This window comes from Scleropages formosus, chromosome 18 (genome assembly GCF_900964775.1).
Source record: "Scleropages formosus chromosome 18, fSclFor1.1, whole genome shotgun sequence".
In the NCBI taxonomy this organism is placed as follows: Eukaryota; Metazoa; Chordata; class Actinopteri; order Osteoglossiformes; family Osteoglossidae; genus Scleropages; species Scleropages formosus.
In genome coordinates, this window is record NC_041823.1 from 25,787,169 (window position 1) to 25,805,024 (window position 17,856).

The 17,856-nt window shown below is 43.2% G+C and overlaps 1 protein-coding gene across 2 annotated transcripts in view; it reads right to left on the reverse strand.

Annotated features, from left to right (window-relative positions):
- Positions 1–13,417, reverse strand: part of iglon5 (IgLON family member 5) — a 68,520-nt gene extending 55,103 nt beyond the window's left edge. Inside the window, exons 1-2 of one of the 2 annotated variants that reach the window (XM_018727000.2) lie at positions 12,784–13,417; positions 9,263–9,304 (exon numbers count right to left, since the gene is read on the reverse strand). In XM_018727000.2, the coding sequence (XP_018582516.1) occupies positions 9,263–9,304; positions 12,784–12,844 (103 nt within the window). In that variant the 5' untranslated portion in view covers positions 12,845–13,417. The remainder of the gene's footprint in view (positions 1–9,262; positions 9,305–12,783) is intronic. The other variant, XM_018727002.2, reaches the window with a different exon arrangement.
- Positions 13,418–17,856: the final 4,439 nt, after the last annotated feature.

Genomic DNA, 17,856 nt, shown 5'->3' on the forward strand with positions numbered 1-17,856 from the left:
CGATCCAATCTAAAGTGGAAGGAGACTAAGGGAGTGGGGAGGTGTCTTGTAAAGCTGTTGACAGATTCTGACAATTTTATTTATCTAGGCTGTTCAGATATCAAAAGTGGCTTTTAATTCTTTAGCCTAGGAAAATAAAGCAAGAGGAGGGGAAAGAAAGTAGCAAAATCTTCACATTTATTTATTCTGCTGATTTCTTTGCTTGTTTATATCTGTCTTCTTCACCTCCTGCTCTGGAGGGCAATGCTAGGCCGCTAGTTCATATTTATAGATCTCTCTGCATCATGCAAAATGCTTCACTGTCTATCAGTGCTGTGCTTCGCGGCAATTAGAACACATTTGTTAATAGGGCTCATGTTACATCCGAAGCGTGGGCGTAATGGCTTCATCCGTATTCAGAGCCACAGACCCGGCGTTTGAGTGTCAAGCAGAAGAAGATGAAGACATGACTGTCTCCAACACCCCACACATGACTCCCTGCCCCCACCAGTGTAAAATTTTGCTAGCAGGGTGGTCGTTCATGTGTTGACATTTGACCCCCACCCCCCACAACCATCCTCTGTCCACTTTGTTCCTCTATCTACAAGACAAACAAGCATGTGGTGCAATCCACTCCATCCAGAGCCTAATCTTTTGCTTCACAGTTTCAGAAGGGAAATGAAAAAGGGTGGCTGAGGCATGGCGACAGCATGCACTACGCACAAGAATCTCTCTTCCTTTGCGAAGATGGCCAAAAAGATAGGGTGGGGGAGCGAGAGATGAAAAATGAGTGCAATAAAAAATAATCAGAGAAGGAGCAAGGGATTAACTCCCCTGCTCCAATGGACTATGTAATTGTTGTAAAGACATAAAGAACTGTAGTCCGGTGTAAAGCACAATGCTAAAGAATGCTTGTGAGGGACGTTAAAAATATAAATATAATATATACCACTTAGCATAGTAGGATCTGTCTACCTAACCCTGAGTGACTGGTCAACATGTCAAGTGCTACAGGACAATTTCACACCTACACTTCCACAGTGCAACCCGCAGTCATGGACCAATCCCTTAGTTTAGGTTGCTCCAAAAAATTGCAGGATCACACCCAAACTGGCATTTCCAGGTCCAAATGCATAAACAATCTAAATTCATGATGCCCAAACACAAGTGGATGCAGCAAAAATCCACGGGCATAAAACACACAGAGAAGCAAAACAACAGTATACAAAATATACACAGCCTGAAACACAAATAGAAGAAACACATAATACTCAAAGAAGAGCAGACAGAACACATACAACCAGCCCACAAGCAGACAAAACAAACAAGCAATACAGTAGTCTGAAACAGGAGCAGACAAAGAACACACCACCATAATGTGAGCCGACTAAACACAAGAAAAAAAAAAGCTGACCCAAAAAATTTTATTTATACATATTAAATTCTATTAAAGATCTCTCTTGATTGCTCTTCGAAGAGCTAAAATTCTGACGTATTAATATTTAAGGGGCAGCCGTCTATGAGATCTGGGTTGGGGCATGTTTGCTCCCCTGCTGGTTTCGAATGTTCTTGTTTGGAAGCTGTGTCCTCCAGTTACCTGAGGACGTCTCTACAGCTCCATCCCCAGACACTGAGGAGACAGATCTCTCCCCTCATTTATTTATGAACTCTTTGAGTCTGACGGTTATTACCTCTTTGGAAAAAAGACTAACATAAAACACGGGTCAAATGTAAATTTAGGCCCACCTGTGAATAATAAATGATATAACCGTGAATATGAGGCAAGTCTAGTTGTGGGAGTGAACCACAAACATCCCGTTCATGTATCCCAACCAATTAACTGTTGGGTCAAAGAATTCAATTTAATTCCAGTGTAGAAAGGATTATTAGGTGCTGAATGGGGTTTTGTAATTCATAATTTGAGGGTGGCTGTGGCCCAGCAGACATGAGTGACCCTCACACTCCAGTAGGGCTGGTCAGGGCACGCCACTGAGGCCACCTAGGAGAACATGAAGTGCTCAACCCACAACCATAGTTCACTTCAAGGACCCATGCCAACGGCAACTTGCAACAGCCATAATAGCATCATTAATATTCATGCCGCTACCATTAACCTCGAAGCAAAGGGCATGCTCAACGTGCAGGAGATAGATGCTGCTTGTTAATGTGACACTTAGATTTGCACTTGTGTCTAGGGAAGGGAGAGAAGGGGCAGCTGGCGAAAAGCGGGAGGGGTTAGAAACCCCTGATCAGGTAATACCATCGGCTCGGATAAACTGCCCATCACCCGCTAGAGACTGACAGATGTTGTTGATTTCAGCCAGTATGTGACGGATGCATCGTGCAGGAAAAGAGGTAAGGCGAGCACCATGGGCCTGCAGATGTGTGTTGTGAGCTTCCCAGCCAGCGCAGTGTTGCACCTTAATCCATGTGTAACCATTTACAGCTTGTCACCCCTCAGTGCGAGGCATACAATTCATTCTCATTTCTTGTTTCAAACAACCTCTTAATTAAGTAAGCTTGTTAAATAAATACCGATTTGGACTTCACATCTCTTGACAGCTATAAGGGTTTTGCAAAGGAATTACATTTTTGGATGTTTTCCTCCAAATGCTGTTTATATCGCTGTGTCTTGTTAACAAAATCCTGCAATAATGACATGTATTCCACACACACACACACACACACACACACATTTTCAGAACCGCTTGTCCCATACGGGGTCACGGGGAACCGGAGCCTACCCGGCAACACAGGGCGTAAGGCCGGAGGGGGAGGGGACACACCCAGGACGGGACGCCAGTCCGCCGCAAGGCACCCCAAGCGGGATTCGAACCCCAGACCCACTGGAGAGCAGGACTGTGGTCCAACCCACTGCGCCACCGCACCCCCTACATGTATTCCATTCATATAATTAAGAAGGAAGTTGTAACAATAACTAGCGTACACAGTGGGTACCCATGACTGGATGTTTTCACAGGGATACATAGTAATAGTGCATGTTCATCCATAAATGGGGTTTGACACTGTAATCCACTACGGCTAAATCACAGTGACACATTGGGTCCAGCACTGAAATACAACCCTCACACAGACTAATGGCATACAGCACCCTATACCAAGAGTAAGTCTTTATGTCCACAAACACAAAAACATACAGAGCCTAATGGCACTCTGTATCTGTTAGCTGAATATCCATGGTCCTCTCCAGTGCTCTATTGCAGTCCTCAGTCATTAGGAGTACAATGCACACCACCCACACATATATACCTAAGTGGTGTACATTGCTGCAGAATTTATACTCAAATTTCTGCTTACATTAGTGTAAAACACAAATGCACACCTGTGGGCTGTCAGACAGTAATCCAATAACAAACTATCCCAATGAACAACCTCTTTAACAGCATCATGTCACATTGATAACAACTCCGCTTGTTACTTGAGAACCATGCCGGCATTCTTGATAACTGCAATATCACACCAGTATGCGTCAATGAAGCTGCACTTAACTCACTGTTCATTACTGCAGTATCACACTGACACAGCCTCTTTAGGAGCACTATATCACACTGACATGCACAGCTTATTATCCCGAATCACGCTGTATTATATTAAAATGTATTAGTTGGTACCTAAAATAGTCACTTGACACTGTCACGCTCTTCCTAATAACACGGTGGAGTAGTTTTTCTTGGAATAACACACTAAAAACTAAGCCATACTTTATTACCAGATACTCGCCCAAATGATAATACCTTATTAGCCAGGTGACTCACAGATACCCCCAGCTCCTTTTCACCGGAACAAGCAATGGATTTCCCATTAGGTGCCGTAGGCACAGTGCCTTGGGCCTACGAAATTTTTATGGCTTACAAAGAAGGGAAAAAATTTTAAAGCAGAAAAATAAGGAAAACCAGACTGTGAGACAGAAATTTAATGAAACTAGAACTCAAAAATTACATTTCAACAACTTTAAAATTTTTTGGCATTTTCTAAAGAACTCTCTTTGTTTGGCTTCTCCAACAATCACATTGTTAAGCATTAGAATAATTTAAAGTGCATAATGTCGATCAACATAATTGGTGTTTGGCCCTCGTTTTACGTATTTTGGAGCGAACGTGCCCAGGGCTACAAACACCAAAATCAGCCCCTGACCGGAATGCCACTTAGACACTGCTGCTCTTGTTTCACATTGGAGTTGACCCTGAGACCATCGCAGCCATTCGCCAGGACACGAACACAACCACAACCTCCTTGGCAGACTGAATCTACTATTTATTGCTGGACACTTAATCCGTCAACAGATCAATCCATTTCTCAGATTGCTGCTTGCCTCCGCAGAGTCTCCACAGTCCCAGCTCTCCTCCTTCATACTGCCATCTGTCTTACTCTCATCTACTTTTCCCCCCTTTCCGTCCTTCCATCACTTCCCTACCCTGCTCTTCCCTGTCCTGTCCCAATGCTTTATCGCTCTACCTCTCCCTGCCTGTTCCAACCCCTCCCCCTTTCCCCTGGTACAAATCTGAAATGAAAAGGGTACACATATTACACGTAATGGTCCATTGTATATAGTGTTTGTTAATTGTCTGGAAATGAGAAGAGCTCCTGATTGGCTGCTGTGGCTCATTAATCAGGTTTGAGCGGCGACGGCTGGCACGTGCACCGTCTCATTCACCACACTGCGGTTCCTTGCCAGCCCCCAACAGGGGCCTCTCCTGAAGGCATTGACTAAACGTTTGCTGCATGCTGTCTGTTCTGCCTGGCCCCAATCACAACGTGCACCTGAGAAATTTAAGGGAGCAGAAAAAACTGTTTTTCAAGCCCTTACCCAGGCTCTAACAATGGCTCTCCCATTGGAGAGCGCTCCGCCGTAAAACTCATTAGCGCTCTTGGTGCTGCTGTCGCCCACCCCTTCTCCTGAAAGTCAACGCCTCCCTTCTCCCCCCCCCCCCCAACTGCTCTGACCCTCCCTTCTCTTTTTTGCTCCAGGAGGAGTGCAAGAAGGGAGCAACTGCTGAAATATTTATTGATCTGTTTTCCTCAGCTTTATTTATTTCCTTGCATCCCTCCTGCCCTCCCATGGCAGACTCAAACCCCCCCCCCCCAGTGCCCAGAGTATGTGGGGACAGCAGAGGGGCTCACATCTACGCCAAAAAGCTATTGTTGGATATTTGTTGTTGCCTACATCACTTTAATATCTGTGTAAATAATAAGGGTATATATTGGAGCAAAAAAAGACATCGTGATAGACAAATATGCAGAAGTACCGATAGGGAGAGGGAGTAATAGTAGAAATAGTACCAATGGTGGCAGTTGTTGAGGAGGAAGCAATAATGTAAAGTGTTGGACAGCAGGTGGTATGACAAATGGGACCAAAAAGGCTGCCAGCCACAGTCCCAGGAGGGGAACCACTGTAGTAGCTTTGAACAAAGTAATTAACTGGAATGGTTTGAGTAAATATCACACCGCATAAATGGTAAGAGTCTGAAATTATGAGCTGTTCTTTGTCACTTCAGGTAAAAATGCCTGGAAATGTGTAAACAGGGGTGTGCAAGTGAGCACTCAGTCGCCGTCATCATATTACTCATATCTGTACTGCAGTTTGACTGCCTGGGAATGGATCCACTGCAGATTGAAAGTGACAGGTCTGAAAATTGCGCACTTGAAATTGAAATGTTACGTGGACATGGATGTTGATCAAATGAAAAAAAAAAACACAAAGGACAACTGAAGGTGTTGAATTTACATACTTATTAAGCAAATGAGAAACAAATGAGTCATTTTAACTTCCCGACTGCTTGCTTGGCAGTAGCTGGCAGAAAAATTGGCTAGAGAAAAAAATACCAATTCGAGCAACTTGTCCTGCAAACTTATCACACTGCTTGAGATGACCTTCTCGTGGACTACGCTTTGAGTGTGTCGACATTGTCATCCACCAGTCATATGAGGAAACAGGCACATAATTGTAATGACACCTCAGTAGGGCAGGCTATTAGCCAGGCAGGGTGATGGCAGCTGCCCCTTATAAGCTCCTTCTGTGAATCCATGGCGGCTGACAGTTTCCAGGTATGCGAGCAGTAAGAGACGTGTCCTCCCACCAGGGGGCAGTAAGACTCCTATATCAGGCCTTGTGACCTGTGATATGAAAATCCAGCAGTAGGCATGCAGTCCTTATAACTGGAATGCACTGGGGAGAGAACCTACCTTCAAGATCTCGAGGTGCTAAAGAGGGTGTCAGAGGCATGTCTGACACTTGTACCCTGCAGTGTATGACATCTGTATGCTCTCCTGCAAGTCTACTTGGGACAGCTGGTAGTGTGTAGTGATTAGTGTTACTGCCTTTGGATCCAAAGGTTGCAGGTTTTATTCCCCCCTCTGGCTGTAGTACCCTTGAGCAAGGTACTTACCCTAAATTGCTCCACTAAAACTACCCAGCTGTGTAAATGGGTAAATAATTGTAACCTTAACATTGTAAGCTGCTTTGGAGAGAAGCACACACACACACACACACACACACACACACACACTTTCAGAACCGCTTGTCCCATACGGGGTCGCGGGGAACCGGAGCCTACCCGGCAACATAAGGCATAAGGCCGGAGGGGGAGGGGGCACACCCAGGACGGGACGCCAGTCCGTTGGGAGAGAAGCATCAACTACATAAATAAATGTACTTGTAAATGAGGCGGATGGACTACAGCCATACCCGAAGACCTTCTTATAATTTTGGATTTCACTGATACAAGTGCGGCGGGTCTGGGGTTCAAGTCCTGCGGCGTCCCGTCCTGGGTGTGTCCCCTCCCCCCTCGTGCCCTGTGTTGCCGTGACCCCGCTCGGGTCAAACGTTTGTAGACTGTGTGTGTGTGTGTGTGTGTGAGATACAAGTGTATGCATATGATGAAGCTAAACACCTCAAGTGTAAAAAAGAAGAAAGTTAAATATCAGTGCATGTGGAAAGTGTATTGCTACTTCACTGCAATACACTGTAAACTAGCACTGGCAGAATTAGTTACAACAGTACAGTTTACGCAAATATAATATGTACAAATATAATACATTTAGCCTAAAATGCAAACACTTCATAAGTGGAAATTGACTGGACAGACATGTTTACAAATGATTCTAAGAATTTCCAAATTTCATAGAAAGTCATTGAAATGTAACATTTTCCTCTTTAGAATTTGAACGGAGAATACCATTTTTAGGCAACTTCACTATCCCGGTAACAAGACAGGGCATTTAATCAAGAAATCCTATTCTAAATAATTAATTATTAGACCATTTACACAAGCGTATTTATATTAATTTGTACAATATTCATCCAACCCCATTTAAAATATTAATGCCCTACTTGTCATCCACCATGAAAGCTCTTCCTTGTCCAAACCACAAAACTAACAGAGATCCAGGAAAGTCCAGCCAGTGTTTAGCCAGGAGGTAAGTGGTACCACGTGTGTAAACCAGTGCAGTGTTGCCATTTGGAATATGACTAATAAAAACAAATCTGCATAAAAATTTATGCAATGTAAAAATTCCATTAGATTTTGATTTGTTAAATATTTCAGCCTTACTTTCAGAACTGTATTGCAGTTTGTTTGCAACCCAAACTGATATATATATATATATATATATACACACACACATACATACTGTATGTGTCTGCATTACGTATTTTACACTGCAGCCTGTATGACTTAACAATGGTCCTTTGGGGTTTTTCACTTTGCAGATCTCCTTTACTATCTTAACAGCACTGCAGGCAGAGTAGTGTTTTTTTGACATGTTTTGTTACCATTTAGATACCAGTGCTGAAAATTATAAGTACAGCGAGCTGGAAGCAGCATGGCACCCTTGGTATGATTTTCACCATAATTATAGGTCTATCACGCTACATTAATTAAACATTAAAGAGTACTGCAGTAAAGTGGGGCAGAGTGGTGCTGCCCGCAGTCCACAATGCTTCGCTATGTTGGCAAGGCTTCCTGTGGCGCACTGAAACCCCACGCGCAGAAATGTGCACACATATCCATGTTCGCACACATGCACTGGCCCCTGTCGCTAGACATGGCTTGCATTAGCATTTAAGCTTTCTCATTGATTTGTCAGCAAGCAGCTTGTCTCTAGTAATGAGGACAGGGAGTGCGCCGAGACCCCTGTTCCTCCTGGGTCCCTCAGGATGAACCGGCGGCTCTAATCTGAATTGTATTCCCTACACCACTAACATCCCCACAAAGAGGAAAAAAAAAAAAAAAAAAATCACTCTTCAAGATAGCTCAATCTTTAGCTCCCGCTAAATTAGCCTGGGGACCATAAGAAAGATTTTTTTCTACACTGTTAACCCACTTCATTTCCGTATGCCCATATTGATAAGAGATCAATGAAAGTTATTTATGTTTCCAGATATGTATGAACATATATTCTTACTCCCCAGTTATGGGTGAGCTTGCCTTTGCCCATCTCATTGATTTACTGCTCATGCTTTGGGAGAGGGAACTGTTTAAATTTATCTTGCTTGTAGACAGACTAAAGGAGGCATTAAACTGGGTGTGTGTATGTCTATGTGTTTGTCATGTGAGTGTGTGTGCACATGTGTCACTTATGCTGCTACAGCCACTTCATCACTTGAATGATCTTTTTCCCTGTATTAAATAAAACATTTTTTCCATTACTATTATTACAGGAAGGAGGATTTCTCATGAAAATATTCATGTGCTGGGCAGCAGAGAGACTGAAATGGGAATAGAGTAGGCTGAAGAAAAGTATTACAGTAATTAAACACGGTAAAACTACCTGTCTTGGGCTAAATGCATTTCTAGTAAGTATAACTCCATGTATAATGACTACAGTTATTATTGGAATCAAGCTGAGCTGAAATTATTATTTATGGTTCCCACAATTTTCTTAATTGCTTTCCTTACAAATACCTAAGGCCAGTAAAGTGTTTGCTGATGGCATCATGGATAATTGTCATTTTCAAGGACAAAGTCCATCCATGAGCACTCTTTGGTCTGGGACTCAAACTCACAATCTCTTAAGCACAGCTCCACCGGCCTAACCATTAAGACCATGATTGAGAGAAAACAGGTTATTCCTGGGGTCATCTGGGAGCACCATTGCCTACTAACTGCTTACGGATAGAAGGTACAACTAAGGGGCAGAGGTCACCCATAAGGGACTTGTGCTTAGTACAAGTGTGCTGCCTGGAGTGTGCTGTCACTACCACCTGTCTTGGTGTGTACAAATGGGGTAAAGCAGATATCCTGACAGAAATGTACTTACATACCTGTCCTCAGAACCAGGCCCATACCCAAACCCAGAATGGATGCTGCAAAAAACAAAAAAAACAAAAAAAAAAAAAAAAAAAAAAAAAAAAAAAAAAAAAAAAAAAAAAAAAGAGTCAAATCTACTGCATAGTGTATTCATGGGGTCTCTCCAGAATGCCATGTCTACCTCCCCAGTTTCATTTTCTTAAGTTAGAGAAACTACAAACCACTTGCCATTTTATAATCCAGAAAGCCTAATTAAGATTCTAGAAAATGATTACTAGGACTGGCCTGAAAATGGCTCTAGTTAGCCTAGAGGTGCTGGGAATCTTCTGCACAGCAACTAGCATCAGGCATGCCATCCCCTTTGCATGTCAATAAATGAATAATCAAAGCTCTACATGTCGAGTAGCTTGGTCTGTACAGGAAACAAAAGTGCACAGACACACACATAATACCAGGGACCGGGAGAAGTGAGCCAGCGGGAGAACAATAAACCATAAAGATGATCCATTTCAAAGGGAAAGGGGGGAAAAAAGGAAAAAAGCCCCAGCGGATTAGGCACATGTAGCATCTGCCGATGCTGGCAGCGTGTGGCATCTCCGTTGCTTCATCTCCCCGCTGGGACCAGCACACAAATGGGCACCCCAACAAACATACATGCTGCCTGTTGACCCCACTTATCCTCCCCTCGCTGACTCACCATCCATTGCATATGCTAAAGCGATGATAGCGACTACAGCACATAATGCGCTGACCAGTGCTCACACCGGAACCAGCCGCACTGGCTGCCACATGTCTCTGCTCCACCACCATGGCAGGTCCATATTTCTATCCATCTGCACTAACTTGCATTCAAAGCCATAGCTCCATAGTCTTAACCGTTCCTACCAATCTTTTAAGAACAGTAGGATTATTTCTGGGGTCATCTGAGGGCAACATACTCTCTGCTCCTCTACCACGGAAGGTTCTTGTTTCAGCACGTCAGGTCTCCGCAGAGCTGGGAGCTGCACAGACAATTATCACAAACGATATTGTGGAACTAATAGGGTTTATCAGGTCTGTGATATTCGCCGTTAATGAAATTTGTAGTTAACTGTCACTGCGTGGCCGCGGGAGCAATGAAATGAAAAGCTTTCAAAATACAACCATGTTGTATTTCCATAAGGTGGAACTGCACAGAACTGTATCAGTGTGAACAGTCCGATCTTCATGACACTGAACCTGGACCAAAAAAAAGGATGGTGGTGTTGAGATATAATACCCAATGCCATTTCAACACAGAGAAAAAAAATGCTACTACTGTACCTCACAGGTACTTATGGTATAATGTTTAAGAAAAATAAATATATGCGAAGTGAAAACCACATCACTGACTAAAAAGGTATCTGCAAAGAAATCCAAAATCTGTAGAAGAAACAGATGAGGTAAATACAGAATGAAAGACATAAAACTTACTTGAACAACATTCACAAAGAGTTATCCATTTAGTTTTTTCATTATATTTTCACTACCAAAGTCTCTCCCACACATATTGACACTGGATGTAATTTGACCATGAACATTTCTGGAACAACACATCCTTAGAGCAACCTTAAAAAGCAGCGGATAAGTAAAATAAACACAATGAAAATAATAAGACTTGAAAAGCTTGCGTCAGCTTTTTCTCGGATAACTTTTGATGAAACACAGGCAGATGTAGCATAAGATGGTAAATGATCAAAGTGACGTTTGTATAAACAGATATAATAGTCTGACTAAGTTTCATCAAATGGTGAGACGTTGGCGTCCAAGTGTATTCGTTACTCAAATTCCTACCCCAGTTTATATGCATATCACCACTAATTTATGTAACACTCTACTGTATTCATGCGATATACAGTGGGAGTTGAGTAGGTTGGCAAACAACATGAAGAGAAGGGCTCTATCCTGCTCGCTTCCGGCTCATGGAATGTACATAATCAGACACCATCGGAGCATGGGGGGTGGAGGGGGGGCAGCAAACCCCACTACCATTGTTATGAAAGTCAACCTGTTGTCAAATCCCCTTTATCCCAAAGGCAATCATGTACACCAACCCCGTTCCACAGAAAAACTTTAGTGCATACTAACGGGGTTTCTATGTGCTGCACCTTCACACTGTTCTCTTCATTGCTTATTAATAATTGTCGCCCTTACCTGCGTCCCACGATGGAATTCACGACAGGTGGCTTATTCCCTTTTTTACCGCGTAACCTAGAACTTCATTGCAGCAATAATTAGATTACTCTAAGCTACAACTTATGTCGCAATTTAGCCAATTACACCTTTATTTCCCGCTAATTGAGCCATTCAAATGTCATCCGTGCGCCTGGATGGTAACAGGACAGGGGACGCGCTCCCCTACACAATGACTTCTGCTTGACGGCTCCCTGCATTACTGTCATCCACCATAAAAGAGCATTTATCACAAATGTTTCTCCATCTGCCGTGCGTGGTTCTACGTTTCTGAGTGACTTCCGACTCAGACTCTGATTTCGGAATATTAATTAATCGGAAGGAAAACGGACGCGTCCTTCACATCACTCAGCAGCTCCATGTAACGCAGGGAGACTAATTCCACCCAATGTGGTCATTTAAATGCACTTGAGGGGAGGGGAGGGTTTCTATCTACTGCAATAGATCACCAACGTGACAAATTATTCGAGAAAATTATTAAATGTGTGGAACCTAGAACCTCCGGCAAGGATCCAAAGAAGGGAGCTTTGAGTCATTTGGCACATACGATGACATTGGAGGCGAGTTTGACCCTGAGCGCTTCGGGACACAGAGCAGCAGCTCGTGGTGGGTAATCTCAGCACGCCAGTCCGCAATACTAGAGTAAACGCAAAGAACGTACACACACGCTGTGGGAACAGGCGACCGCAGCGAATGTGGCTTTTTAACGGCGGCCACAGACGCTCTTTCTCCGAGGTAAATAAGAGTCCGAGCGGCGGACGTGTCCGGACGTCCAAAGGCGACGTTCGCACGATGGGCAGAGAAGCCAGGGGTCTGAGCTGTGCGATACATTTGTGTTATTAAAATTCCATCGCGCTCAGAGGAGAAGAAAGGAGCAGAATTCCCGTAGCCCCTGCGCCTCGCATCGCCTCGCGTCCTGCTGCCCGAATTATATGGTATTAAAAACGGCAAAGCGCGGCTGCTGGCGATCGCGCGTCTCCCATAGTAAGAAGGAATCGATTAATAATTCAGGGACCGTTCATCGGGGGCGCGGGACGGACTGCGCGTTCTGGATTTACCCCAGTGTGGAAGGAGTATGAGAACCGTGCGCGCGCACACAACACACACAGACACGCAGGCACGCACAGGAACTAAACCAACACGAAGCGATCCGCGGCCAGCGGTGCACACGATCCACAGGCAGGTAGACCCCCAGCGCGAGGAGGGGCAGCGACATTAGTATGCAACTCCAGCGGCATAAGAGAGAAAATGAGGGATGCGGGGATGCAGACGTGCGGCTACACGAGCGGCTCGTACGTCAACGTGCAGCAGTGTAACTACTCACCTTTGGACAGCACGGCAAGGAGCAACGCAACGAGCGCATTTCGCAACACAGCGCAGCTCATTATTATTGGGCTTGGAAAAAATTCCCCTTTTTGCTCCTTATTATTTAGGTGCAGTTATAGTCTCCTTTTTAGTCACCTTTCGAGTGTTCAAAACGCAGCCTGTATCGGTTTACTGCCAGCAAAAGCAATAATATAAACTATATCAACTACAATATGGACACGCTCAAAATCGAAATGTGACCAAAAAATCCAGAATGTGTCTATTCCTTTATCTTGTTTTCTTCTCATGTACCCCAGTCAGAAACATTCGGTGGTGATGCCCGGAAGACAGGATTGCCAAATCGACACAAACGATCCGTCAGCAAAGAAAAAAGAAAATATTCCCCCAAACTGAATTAATATGTAAATAGCTGCTCACACTGACAGACGTTCAGAAGCGCGTGGAGGTCCTACTCCGTATGAACAAAATTACCGAAACCGCTGATTGCAGCAAATATTTGGCAAGATGCGTTAAACTGCAAAAAAAAAAGCCTGTTTTCAGGTGTATTTTTGTCCTTTTTATTCTTCCTCTTTGCTTTCAGTATTCAGTGCGTTCAGCAGCTCTGCGCTCGATGCATCACAAGAAGAAGCACCAGAAGCAACGCGTAAGAAAGCTGTGATTGACAGCTTTATGAGAACTTTCTTCCACCAATGGCGTCCGCCGAAAGAAGGGGGCCGCGATTTCAAATAGGAGAAATAGGCGGGCTAAGGAGGGCGATCCGCCAATGAGCAGCGGCAGGTGGGCGGGACAGAGGCGAGAACACAGCCGTGATAATGCAATGTGATTTATAGTGCGCTTAGTGTTGCTGCAGTATTCGGATAAAGAGCCAGTAAAGGGAAAGGATGATATAACCACATAGTAGAGTGTGCTGCTGGATGTGTCTGTGATGGTAGTGGGAGGTTTGGAGGGGTATGTGTGTATGCTGATAAGGATCTGTGGGTTGTCAGGTAAAGAGATTCGCGATGTAGCCTTGTAGTTTGAAAATACTAGGATGGATTTTCTAAGAGATGCAAGTGGAGATCTTTTATATTAGTGTCTTCATGTGTTTGGGAAGTTATTTTAAACTTAGAATTGCCTAAGGGTAGGTAGAGTGTGTTTGTTCAGAGTCTAACTGACAATCATTCAATCTGCATCTCTTGCTAACATGAACATTAGATAAGGATCGATGTAAAGAAGCCCTTTGACATAAGCATCAGCTGAAGAATGTGCACATGTAGCTATGTAATGACATAAAAAGACCCGCTCTTATTTGCCTTATTTAATTATAGATGTGATTACACATGCTTGTGTCCTTCAGAACAAGGTATGTAAATGGAGTTCACGGATGACATTTGGTGGAGGGCATGGGGTGTGTGCTGTGGAGGCGTATTCATGGTGTTGTCCTCAGAATTATTAAGTAATTGACTACACCAGGTGCTTCTCAATGAAGGAATGCCCTTTTTCACAGGTGCCTCAGCTATTGTTTATTGCATAAGGGCAAGACCTTCCTTTGAGTGATTCCTGCGCTTCCATGCCAGTTAAGTTCCTTGCTGTCCTTTTGCTCCCCCCCCCATAACACACTCACAGGAGCCTGTATAGTATGGAGATGTATGGGGATAGCCACCACATGACTGAAATGGTGGGTCTTATACTGCTTCTAATTGCAGGAGATGAGACGGGTGACGAAAGCTTGTAATCGCTGCCCCTCAGAGAGCACCCTCCCGTGCTCCCCCCATCACCCCCAAACGAACATCCGCACCCCAGAGGGACAGACAACTGACGGTGCTCTGTGAAAGCAGCCTCCTGCAGGAGGGGGGGAGAGAGAGAGAGAGAGAGAGAGAGAGAGAGAGATGCTGGAGATGGATTGCTCTTCTGTTTTTTGATTGAATACTTTATTGAACAGCAAAAACGACACAGTTGGGGGAGTCTCACATCTCCAGTGTCACCTTGTCAACACTGGAGAAGAGAAGAAAAGACAGGAATCGAGAGAGAGAGACAGAAATAGACAGATATTGATGGATAATAAGGTGGGACAGAGAAAGTGACTAGTTTGCCTCTTACATCTCCATAAATAAAATACTTTAAAGAACTCAACAATGCCTTCTGTTATATCCCACTGTAAGATCTTCATACAGTATTACTTTAGTTGCTGATTAAAATTTATTTCTATTTTCTGATGAAAGTTCTTAATTTCAGCAATATATGTAGAGATTCATTGGCAGTATAGACAGAAATGTAAAGTCCTTTTGTATTTGAAGTTGACTTTGAGATTCAGAGACAGAAGCAATGAAAGGAGGAACTGAGTGAAAGGAACTGGGATGGGGAGCGACAGACCAATGGCTGTATACACGCAGGAACAAAGAGGCACTCCACAGATCCTCACTCAAGGACTCCAGAGTCTTGTTTATTTATTTTTTAAACATTTTACAGAGATGTGCTTTTGCCATGTATATGCTTTGGGAACAGGCTGTAATTGATTTTTTCCTTTTGCTCACAGTGAGAAGCAGTTTTGGGGGGGAGGAAAAGGACTGCAGAGAAAGAGAGGAGCTGGTGGGAAGATAAGCAATGAACGATGGAGGGACAGAGTACACAGGGCAAGACTGAGAGTGACAGGAAAAGGAGAGGGATGATCCTTGATATCCTATCACACACAAATCTTATAGCACATAGTTGTTCTTTACCTTCATTTATTTCCCATTCTTTTTATTGTAAGTAATATGCTGCATTTAACAATTTCTACATATAAATACAGTTGCATTTGATCCTGTTCTCCCCATTGTGAGGAATTTATTTTTATGTTAAACATTTGATGGAACACGGACAGAATAGAGCCACCTTTTTAGGAAAGTTAAAAATACACATTCGTAGTGTGTAGCTGTGAAGCCAGATCAAAGACCATGCTGTAATAAATGATAGGTTTTAATGATTTCTTTGGCTGCACTGTCAGGGAAGAGTTCTTAGGAAGTTTGACTGAAGCTGTAATGCAGAGTGATCATTTTTCTCTTTCACACACTCTCTCTCAAGTTGTATGGTTGGCATCTCAACATTTCCATACTTTCTGGTGGAGGTGCATGTCACTGGTTGGCCTTGCGCAGTTCCAGGTCAAGTCTAAAGTAACCAAATATAAGAAGCAGAAAATTACCAGATTTTTCCCTCTTCTCTGATAAACTTTTTACACCAGACTGCACTGTTTCTCTTTGTGCACAATGACATATCTCAATGTTTGTACAAATACCTGAGCCTCCAAAAAAGTCATTATTGAGAGTGAAAAAAGTACAAGAGCAATAGGGGAAGATCCTCAGATGCCAGTAAAAGGCAAATTTCAGGGAGAGTGGTTGGTTCTGTTCATGCAAATCCGAAGAGTAGCCTCATTGAGGGCTGAAGTTGAGTGCTTGGGGGTACTTGACCATCACAGATAAACTTTACAAACCACAAGGTGAGAGAAGGTCATCTCAGGCACAAACTATGTGTGTATATACAATGCCATAATTATATAATCAACACATTATTGGAAAAAATTGCTTCATTTGGACAATACAACTTCTCTATTGCACTTATTTAAAAGAAGTGTTAACCAACAGTTTGGCAAACTGAAAGCATATAAAGATACATCCTCTTAAGACCAACAATGTCAAAAGAATTTATGTCTTCAAAAAATTTCCTGTTGCACCATAAACATTTTGATATTATTCAAAGTTTTATTTCTTGAAAAGAAGAACCATCAGAGAAGAACCAGTGACATTTTTACCTCGTTTTTCCCTGGTCTCAGTGAGGACCTTCTCTTGATTTTTGAAGGAACATGAAAATTCTCTTGACGTTTCCACTCCTTTATATTTGACTGCTGAACGAACGAGTTTGTGCCTTCACACAGGCTTTCTACAGCTGTAAGATCAGGTTATTGCAGTGTCTACAGATCTTGTAACAGCATGATTAAAAAATGTTTCTTGCAGCGGTTGTCTTGCTGCACTGCTCACATTGGCAATTAATGTCTGATGAAACCGATTTTCATCAATGGGTGTGTTTCAATAAACAAAACTGTTGAACAATAACACAAATTCTCATGATATCCAGAAAAAAAACTCCAGGCACATGAAAAGTCTTTATGAAATAAGGTGGTGGAAATTATAATTGTGAATTGTGATAGGTAGGACTGAGAGAATTTTCTATTCCCAAATGATGCCGTTAGAACTAGTCTGGCACCTTGAATGTAAATTTTGATTCATGCTGGGGACAAATCTGGTCTCAAATGTTGACCTTGAGTTTTCCCTTTTGCCTCTTACATATTTGGAGGAGTTTATCCTGAAGTAGGGTGAAAATGACTCTTCTTCAATAAACAGCAGCTGGATCAAGAGTGCGGTCAAGGCAGAGAGTGTTTAACTTCAGCTCTAAAAGAATCGTAACAATTTCCTTTACCCTGAACTGGTAGTCTCCATCACTCTGAGAAGATGGCATTGATGAGTAAGTACAGCTTCATGGCAGCCACTTATAAAATCAAACAGATTGCCAGGGGTCTTATTGTCAAGTTTGCAGCAGGTCTCTTTGCAACTGCCACTGGCCCTATCCTGGCCTTTAATGCCAACTGTTTGTCCTCATATCTTTGTCCCCTTGTCTTGCACTCTTTCTCCATCTGTCTGTCTCTCACTACTATTTTTTTTTCTCACTCTTCTCAGGTCGCCTCCTCCTCCTCTTTTTGGTCCTACCTGTCTCTTCCTCCCTCCCTCTCAGCCAAGCAAATTGATTCTGTGCTAATGAAAGCTGGTGAAGGTGAGACTGGCCAGGGGTGAAGCAGAGCTAGCCAGGAAGTTAATGAGGATGGTGACCTTGGTTTGAGGCAGCAGAGAGAAAAAGAGAGGAGACACCGAAAGAGCTAATAAGCCCAAAAATACTTATTGCCATTGATAACCATTTTCAGAATATAGACACGCTATAGATACAGAGCAGCAGATTCTATGGTGCTTAAGGACAGAAACTCATAACCCAGGGGGTGGTAGTTCCAGAAGAAGGCCTATTATTTAACTTGTATGGGGTATTTAAGCTGAATTGCATTAGACAA